Raw genomic sequence first — 9,982 nt, forward strand, 5'->3', positions numbered from 1 at the left:
TAGAGGACGTGCTTTGGAGCAATTCAAGTTTACAGATCGTTCTTTGAGTGAGATTTTATTTTATTTGGTTCTAGTCGAGTTGTATCCGGTCAAATTTGACACATGTTGTAGATGTTGTATGACTATTTATTAATGAATTAATTATTTCTTTAAAAAAAAAAATGAACCCGATCTTAAAAAACTGAAATCGAAATTAAGGCTAACCCGATCTAAATCGAACTAATTTAATTCGATTCAAAGTCGAACTGAATGACCCATTTACCGGTCTAGATAAAATGGACACTTCATTAACAAATACCGACTGGACATAATTATTCTCGATTTCAGCAGCTTCTAATTCTGATCATTCATTTCGCTGCGTTTCTGTAGGATTCTCTCTTCTTCCTTCATCAATCTTCCTGTCAATTTTAATAAAGGTACCTCTTTCTTCATCGCAATTTTTAGGTTTTTTTTTTCGAATGCCTCTTCACAATTGTTCATATGCTTTGTTTGATTGAGAATCGTTGTTATCTGGATCCTGATTGCTATAAATTAGATTATCCCGTGATTGGAGGCGAATAATTATATGGCTATTTCAAATATTCTTGCTTGTGAATCGTGTATTCATGCGTTTCTGTTCGCGTATACTTTAAGTTAGGGTTTGGCTGCCAGCATGGAAGAGTACTTCGATTCTCGTTTAATCGTTTCCATAGTAGGAAAATAAAGGAAGTTGGTTTGAATTATACAACCTTTTGTTATTTCAAGTTTTTAATAAAATGATGTAGGTAGTGTTAGTCGTAAAATCTCATTTATTTGTCGCTTTCTTATTTTTCGTGTGCTAGTAGCTTGATTCGTTGCTTTGTGAGTTGAGGTTTTGTGGATTTAGGAACGGTCTCCTTGTTGCCGGAGTCTGTATCAACAGCCAAAGGCATTGGGTTGATGGTTCCGTGGGGATAATTTAGTTTCTGTACAAAACATGGTTCTCCTGGATGTTAGCTTCCTTTCAGTTGTTAGTTCTCACAAATTTATGTTGATTATTTGAATGTCATGCTTCTGGTTAATCCATTATTTAGCTGTGTTTATTTTGTGGAAAGCGCAGGATTTGAGACCGTTGCTTATAAATATTGTACCTGGGCTACTTCATTATCTTTTTCTTCTGGCTTTTTTCTTATGTCCTTGTTTCTTCTATATTATCCCCTACTTTTACTCTTTTACATGTTAGCCCTCTCTAAATTCCAAATTAGGTATTGTTGTACAAAATTCTACCTAGAAGCATACAAATTTGTTTACAAAAGGAGTTGGTCTTGTCTCTATAAGACACCGCATAGGTCCTCGGCACCTTAAGACCTTGTCGCCTGAGTGCGCCTTGCACCTTTTAAAACTCGGCTGACCACTAGTTCTTTCTTAGTGGGTAAAAAATCAGACGCTGTGGTGGTTGTTGACTGTAGTTAGAATTTGAGAAACATTAGGACCATATTTGAGCCTTCTTATGTGATACTGGTTCTCTTTATACTCCAATCATTGTATTTGCCATATTCAGTCAGGACTGGATGCTTTTTATTTTTATTTTTAAATTCTATTCACCGCAACACTTTAGTGAGATTCATTGAGTTTGTTTCTTGTATGGACTATGGAGTATGATTATTTTTCAAGTTTCTTATTTCTATTATCCCGAGTGATGGAGAATTAGATGGAGATGTGACCCATAGATTCAAAGTAGGATGGTTGAAGTGGAATAGTGCCACGGGATTTCTATGTGATCCGGGGTACCTTAGAGGTTAAAGGGTAAATTTTATCGCACGGCTATGAGGCCTGCACTCTTATATAGAACCGAGTGTTGGTCGGTAAAACATGAACATGTACAAAAGATGAGGGTAGCACAAATGTGTATAGAGATGTGTATGCTCCGCTGGATGTGTGACCGTTCAAGAAACCGGAACGAGGTGGTCCGGGAGAAAGTAGGGGTTATGTCATTTGAAGATAAGATAAGGGGAAATCATTTAAGATGGTTTGACCATGTGCCGCGGAGAGCACCAGGGGCTCCCTGAGGGGGGTGGATAATGGAATGGATAATGTTGCCCGGGGACGGGGAAGACCAAAACAAACACGGATAAAAGTGATTGAAAGCGATATGAACGTTTTGGGAATTAGTGAGAATATGATGGGCGGGAGCATATTGTGGAGGGAAAGAATTCATGTCAAAGATTTAGTTTGAGTTTTTGATATTTACTTTTCTTTTATCATTTTACTTGAAGATTTCCTTATTTATTTTTTAATTGACATACTCTTTTTGTTTTACAATCCCATTTTGCCGCTTTAGTTGTGATTTTCATATTTTTCTTCCTTGGTTTTATTTTTACAAATACACTCGGCTTTTTTATCAGTTATCTATTTTCTTTTACTTTATTTACTCACCTTTTTGACTGTATTGGCGGATTCAAACCTAATCGGATTCGGATGATAATTCATGTTAGCCGACCCCAAACTATCTTGAGTGGTGGTTGTAGTTGGTGGTGGTGGTGGTGTTGTTTCAGAATTCATTTCCGTATTTTTTTTTTGTGGATTGTTTTGTCAAGTCATTGATTATGTTATATATGTATATGTTCTAGGATTTATTGGCAAAAAGAAATGCAGGGAGGTAGAGGGAGAGGTGGTTTCTTTCCTCCTGATCCGTTTGCTGGTTTTGGTGGATTTGGTGGCTTTGGAGGTCATCACAGTTTAATGTCAAGCGTTTTTGGGGGAAGGGATCCTTTTGATGATCCTTTTTTCACTCAGCCACCTGGAAGCATGTTTGAATCAGGTTTCTTTGGCCCACGTGGTAGTCCTTTTGCCGGTGCTCCTTTTGCTACTGCTCCCCACACTGGGTTAATAGGGCAGCAGGAGCCACATCCCAATAAACGTAGGGGACCCGTGATTGAGGAGATAACTTCAGATGATGAGAAAGAAGAAAATGGGTGTCCTTCTAAGTCTAATGACTACCCCAGGAAGCACTCCAGACTACACAATGAGCCTTATGTTGAGATACCTGATGATGGAGGTAATGGTGAGAAGGATATCCCCTTGTGCTCATCTTAATTGCAACATGGCTTTTATATCTTGTTTAATAATATCTCATTGGAGGCAGGTGGGAGGAATAAACACATCCAGCACAGTGCTGAGTTTGGTAACAGGATGAGCTATGCACAGCCGCAATCTCAATTCTACACCTTCCAGAGCTCTTCTGTATCGTACGGCGGTGGTGATGGAGCATATTACACAAAATCAATGACCAAAAGGGCAGGGAGCGATGGAGTGAGTAACCAGCGTTAAAACGAAACTCTTCTTAAGTTATGATTACATGATAAATATAACTTGAATTGCTCAGTCACTGTTGGTTTTATAATATCATTTGTTTTCAACAGGTGGCGTTTGAAGAGCTCAAAGAAGCTGATAGCAGTACTGGTCGAGCAAATCACAGGATCTCAAGGGGACTTCATAACAAGGTAAAGTTCTATGGCTCTAATTTATGTTGAGTATACTTGGTTTTAAAGGATACTAAATGATTATCAGCCCATGATATTCACGTTTATTGTTCTGATCTCCTGTTTGAATGTATAGGGCCATACTCTCTCAAGGAAGCTTAATTCTGATGGTAAAGTGGACACTTCACAAATCTTGCATAACTTAGGTGAAGGTATATATTTCAATTGTAGTTCGGTTAGATATATTGATATGGAAATGTGCTGTTATTATTCCTCTCATGTTCACGGAAGTCTGATCTTGTTTTCCTGTTCAATTTATTGACTTGCGCCAGGGGAGCTTGATGGGTTTGAACAAGCTTGGGAGGGGAGTTCTGGAAGGCACTTGACTGGCTCTAGGCAGAGGCTGGAGGGAGGTAAGAGCTTTCACTAGCTATTTTCTCTAACTGTTGAGAGTGTTTGGAGCATCTGCTTGAAAATAGAGAATTTGTGATCAAAGACCACCCTGCATTCGGGGTTTACCTTTAGGTCACCGTGCAAAGAGAATGTGGCAGTGTAACGCTAAATCCTGGTAATTGTGAAATGTTTTAGACTCCCGTATTTCTTGTCTGCACATGCATCTTCTTTGACAACATAAATCCCTTTTAGCTAATGTTTCTGAAAATTACTCCAAACGTATGTTACTGGACTTTAATGTCGGTACATATTCAAGTTTTGGACTCGGCATGATTTAACTTTAGCTGCTGAATCCATGTCCTAAAATGTGGAAGTGTGGATACATGTGCAGGGTAGATTTACATTTGAAATTATGCGTGGATTAACAACTTTGATTGTATTGGCTTTTAATGATTGTGCACACTCCCTCAATCCTTTTTATATTGTTCCTTTTCTTTTTTTTTTTCCTATCAATTCGAAAATACCCGTCACCTTTCTATAGCTACTTAGCTAGTAAAACAAAAGGTGAACTTTCCATACTATCCATAGTCAAGTAGCACTTAAAAGGGAGAGAATGTTTACGGTTAATGTACTATCTTTAAGTCAAGGAGTAATAATGATATTTTACCCCCAATGTGTTAAACAAACACTAATACGGGTTTATAATCAGCAGGGAACTTTGGGCCTGGAAGTAGTGGCCAGGCAAGTAGGGGAGGATGGGCCCTTCCGTCAACACAACATCCAGACTATGGTCAGAACAATGCACATATAGCAGGTGATAATAATGCAGCTTATATGCAGCAGTCTACAGGAAGGAAAGCAGAGGATCGTGGGTCCCGTGGAAAACGAAGGGCTTGAAATAAGTGTTTGATGCAACAGATTTCAATCTTACCAACATAGAAGTTGTGTACTACTAGTAGTCTCTAAAGAGTGTTGTCGTCACGCGTGCTGAGCATTTGGATGCTTTGCTATTTGTCACGACGAACATTTCTTTTTCTTTTATATATCTTTTCCCTTCCATTTACACTCCTACCGTGACTTGTATGCTATTCCTATCGGAATCTTCCATGAAGTCAATGTAGTACATGTGTGGATGGTGTATGGGTACTTGCGACTTGCGATATGAGCAGTGTATGATGCTGGGTGAATTTCTTAGTGAATTGGCCATTAAACCGTGTTATCTATGTTCTGTGTGCTACTGTGCTTACAAATTAAATAATTTAGCGGTCTTGATAAAATAAGTATATGTTGTAAGGGTTTTTCTATCCTATGTCTACTAGGGATGTCAATTTCACCCGCATCCATCAAAATCCGATCCACCCGATCCTAAACGATGGATGAAAACCCGACTTAAATGGATGATGGATGGATGACGGATGAAACGGACGATGGATAACGGATGGGTTGGATGAAGAAATTCCACCCGCCATCCATCCATCACCCGATTTTATTACTTTTTATTTAATTTTTTTTTATAAATAACACATTATTAAGATATAAAATATTTAAATTTTCATATTTTTCTACTCTCAATATAGATATTTTGTGAATCTACCCACTATAAAGTTAAACTAAAACAATTACTAACTTTATTTTTGTTGAGAAAAAAAATTCATCATTTTTTTTAACTTGAAATATATAAATACACAACACCCGTTTATCACCCGATCCACCCGTTTCATCCATGGATGATGGATGGATGGATGACGGATGATATGTTTCACGGATGACGGACGGGTTGGATGAGATTTTAAAAGGACGGATGGATGACGGATGAGGCTTCACCCGACCCGAACCCGATCCATTGACATCCCTAATGTCTACTAGGCATATGATAAGAAACCAAAGAGGGAAAGAATTAATGATGTTTTTATGGGAAATTGCAATATCCTATCACTTTACAAGAAAAACATCATTAATTCTTTTCTTTTTAGGTTTCTTATCCTATACCTAGTGGGCATAGGATAGAAAAACCGATGTAATTATTAGTGAATAAAGTAAAACCAATAATTCATCCCCTTTAAAGGAGTAAAGATCCTCTCTATTTCTTTCTCTCCACTTTTCTTTCTCTCCACTTCTTGGCCATTACCTTTAATAGGTTGATATTAGGGTTATTTTCACTTTGAGTGCTCGATGTTTGGCCAAATTCTAGTTTGGGTACTTCACATTTGCAAAATTTCACTTTAGGTGCCCAAGTTTATTACTCCCTCCGATCCAGACAAATGGTAACATAGGGAAAAAGTGGTTATTTAAGAAAAGGTGGAAAAGTAAGGGGTAAAGTAGGAAAGTTTGATTGGGGCCACATGAGTTTAAGTGGATTAAATAAGTTGTTGGTGAGTGGGTGAGTGGATGATAAAGTTGTAAATAGGTAGTGGATGTAAGGGTAATTTAGTCCTTTTTCATGCCAAATATGGTATGTTACCATTGGTGTGGTTCATCCATTTTAGGTAAGTGTTACCATCTGTCTGGATCGGAGGGAGTATAAGTAAATGTATTTTGGGTACCCAAGATTCGAGTAACTCTATTTTAGGTGCCTCAAAACGAAGTTAAATTTAATAAAAGAAAATACACACCAATCTTACGTTTTATGTGGTTTGCTCCCAATGGTAAAAGTCCTACCTTCCTTACTAATCCCTTCATTTTTGATAGCTTATCCCAAAATACAGGCAGAAAAACAAGTATGAAGAATATTATTGCTGTTTATTTGTTTCATATTGATTACCTACACAAAATTTAGTTTCTTATCTAAATTGAAAGAAGAATCAAGCATTAGATTTTCAAAGTTACTCCATTTTCATCCTACAACAATTAATAGAGGTACAATTTTGATCTATCTCACAACACATATATCATACGAAAGTCTTTGTTTTGATTTTGGATTTTGGATTTTGGATTTTGGGTTCATGATTACTAATTTTGCTATGTATTATTAGTGATATTAATAGGACATGTTAGCACAGCAAAATCACACAAATATGAAAATTAGGGAGATGAGAATCTACCATTTATAAAAGCTAGGAATCTAAAATGAATTTCGGGAACCTTGGGTACCTAAAATACATTTGTTTATAAACTTGGGCCCAAAGTGAAATTTTGCAAATGTGAGGTACCCAACCTGGAATTTTGCCAAACCGCGGGCACCCAAAGTGAAAATAACCCTTGATATTATTATGTTATTTCACTCCCACATCATCATCCATTACTTTTGTTTGGTAATGTTAGATAGTGGTGAGAAACGGTGATGGACTCATCACTGCTGACATGCTGAAAAAATAGGATTGTGCTATGGTTACTGGCAAGAACGTGGGCTGGTAGACTAGTACTTGTGAATTCAATTTTGACTTCTATGTATAGTTATTGGGCGTCAATTTTTGTGTGGCCAAATGATGTTATAAATAGGGTGGATGTCATTTGTAAGAATTTTTTGTGGGAAAGAAGCTCATAGTATAAATAGGGTTCTTCTTCTGGCATGGGATAAGGTGTACTCTTAAGTAAGAAGGTGGCATAGGGCGAAGAATGAGTCGAGTTTGGAACACTAAAGTTATTGGCAAGATGATTTGGTGGTTAGCTGATAAACCTGATAAATTATTGGTTTAATGGATTAACCATATCCACTTAGAAGGGGTGCATAGGAGCAATTATTCTCCTCAAATTGATGTTAGTTGACAATGGAAAAAGATATGCAAATTGATTAATATTGTAATATGTCCAGGAATACACGGCCGAGTATGGTAATACTCGACCGAGTAAGGGATACTCGGCCGAGTATTTCCTATACTCGACCGAGTATCCGGTCTGACGGTGATTATTTCCGCGGTTTGATTTAGAAAGGATTAGACTTATAAAACGGGATTTACAGTTTCATAAGTACTTTTTACCAAAACCTAAACCTTCAAACGTAACTCTAATCATCTCTAATCTCTCTCAAGTTCGTGGATTGCTCATGAGTCTTGTTCATTTCTTCCTTGCGTCGATTGTGTCGGTAAGCCACTAGTTCTACAAGTTGTCAATTTGTCTTTTAGGGTTTACCCTAGTTTTGTGATTTGGGGGAAAAGGGATTTTGGCATGATTGTGATTGGATTGTATGGTTATTGTTAGGTGGAGATTTCATAGAGGAGCCGTTCTAGCTTTCTTGATTGACTCGTATCATATTTGTACTAAGGTAGGGTTTCCCTACTCAGTTGATTGTATAATTGATTTAAGATGCATTGTTGTGATTAATTGATATGATTAATATTGTTGATTGATTGTTGTTGGTGAATTGGAGTATGGGGTGTTGGAGTTGAGATGATTGATGATGGTTGCGAGGCGCGTCCTCGGCTGAGTGGAGTCACTTGCGGGAGTGGCTTCACGCCCTTGATTCGCCCTTTGTGGAACCCGTCACAAGAAGGGATGTGCACATTAATGAAAATGGGTTATCGCTCGTGTGATGAGCGGGGCTTAGGTGGGCAAGGCTGCGGTCCCCCACTGGCAGAGCTACTGATACCCGTCGCTGTGAGTACCAAAGATAAAATTTATAATCTCCTATTAAGACTAACCTAGGCTAGTGGTAACAGGGTCGATCCGCAAGGAGGCAGTTGTAAATTCTAGTTGTTCTATGATCAATCTGAGGTAACTATTATGGGGGGTTGATTGAATTGGTCTATAACTAATAACAATAAGAAGAAAATGAACTAAAGATAAGATTTAAACAGATAAAAGAAAGGTACTAGGATGGTCGGGTCATTACAGCTTCGGCGGCAGCAAACTAGGTCGGTCCGAATCAAACACAGGTAAGGCGGGAAATAAGAGGTCCTCTCGGTCCACTCCTAACAAATAGCATCTCTCGATCTCGCTATAGGTCCCTAATGTCACTAATACTAACTTTCGTCCTGAAAAGTGACTAATGGTCTAAACTATACCTATCTTTCGATCTTTAGCACAGTTTAGTCGAATTAATTGACGGTCAAATAACCTACCCTACCTTTCGGTCTAATGGGTCGGTCACAAAATAGGTATCTAACTGGTCGCATGCATTCAGCTCGTCAGATACAAGATTAAAAACAATTAAAACGAAGATATCCTTACAAGGTCAGTCGATCGACCAACAATGTCAGTCGATCGACTGACACGCTGGTTCGATCGTGTCTAACCTATTGCCGCCTAGCCATAAATCGCCTACATCCTAGCACAAGCTATTTAGCTACTCATGGTGAAAGTAAAAACAACAATAAAACTTATGACAATTACGGAATTCATATTTAAGATAAATAACAACGATGATGAAGCGATAATTGGCTTGGGAGTGCTAACTATCAATTCTATACTAACAATAGAAGCGGAGCAATAAAAACTGGAATTAGGGCAGAACAATTACCAAGATTCAAAGGAAAGATTAAGAGCGAAGGCAGAAATCCAATGTTAGAATCGATAACCCAAAACCCTAACTCGTAATAAACTAGAATTAAAAGCACTGTATTGTGATCGAAACTTAGATGCAAAACTTGATAATAAAACTAGATGTTGGTGTTACGTTATATAGCAATAAACGCAGCAACTTATTCCTAAAACCTAAACTTCACGGGCTTTGAGATTCACGACTTTCTAATTCTCGTTTGGTAAAGAAATATGGTCGATCGACTACACAGGCTGGTCGATCGACTGAATGTCAGCAAACAGTAGCTTCTGGATCCCGATAGTTGGTCGATCGACTGATTGGACTAGTCGATCGACTGGATGAGCTGCTACTTGACTTCTTTATTCTCGTGGTCTTGTCTTTTGGGCCTGGGATTGCGCACCAAGCTCGTTCCTTAAGCAACTCCTTTACGTCATTTGCAATGCAGAATACTCGGGGACGGATTTGGCTTGATTTCCCGCTAAATTCTCCACATTTCTGCAATAAAGTACAAAAGCACGAAAGTAGAGGAAAATAGAGAAATATGGGCATATATAACACAATTGAGCTCTGAAATGCGTGTAAAAAGAGATGTAAAACATCATATAAATGACACGCATCAAATCTCCCCAAACCAAACCTTGCTTGTCCCCAAGCAAGAACTAGACTCGATCTAATGACCTAATGGAACGAGTTCAATCTCAGAGCGAAATGCAAACTGTTAAGCCTAAACCAA

The 9,982-nt window shown here is 38.1% G+C and overlaps 1 protein-coding gene across 4 annotated transcripts; it reads left to right on the forward strand.

Moving 5' to 3' along the window:
* The first annotated feature begins 242 nt into the window (after positions 1 to 242).
* LOC141653815 (uncharacterized) lies at positions 243 to 5,056 on the forward strand. 4 transcript variants are annotated; one of them, XM_074461677.1, is made up of 7 exons: positions 243 to 416; positions 2,589 to 3,016; positions 3,104 to 3,270; positions 3,381 to 3,461; positions 3,577 to 3,652; positions 3,773 to 3,853; positions 4,543 to 5,056. In XM_074461677.1, the coding sequence occupies exons 2-7, from the start codon at positions 2,608 to 2,610 to the stop codon at positions 4,728 to 4,730; spliced, it is 1,002 nt and encodes a 333-aa protein (XP_074317778.1). In that variant the 5' UTR covers positions 243 to 416; positions 2,589 to 2,607; the 3' UTR covers positions 4,731 to 5,056. The 4 variants fall into 4 exon arrangements, with proteins under 4 accessions (XP_074317778.1, XP_074317779.1, XP_074317777.1 ...); XM_074461678.1 differs by having other exon boundaries at positions 4,546 to 5,056; XM_074461676.1 differs by having other exon boundaries at positions 267 to 416; positions 2,589 to 3,022; positions 4,546 to 5,056.
* Positions 5,057 to 9,982: the final 4,926 nt, after the last annotated feature.

The sequence above is a fragment of the Silene latifolia genome, chromosome 4 (genome assembly GCF_048544455.1).
Source record: "Silene latifolia isolate original U9 population chromosome 4, ASM4854445v1, whole genome shotgun sequence".
Lineage (NCBI taxonomy): Eukaryota > Viridiplantae > Streptophyta > Magnoliopsida > Caryophyllales > Caryophyllaceae > Silene > Silene latifolia.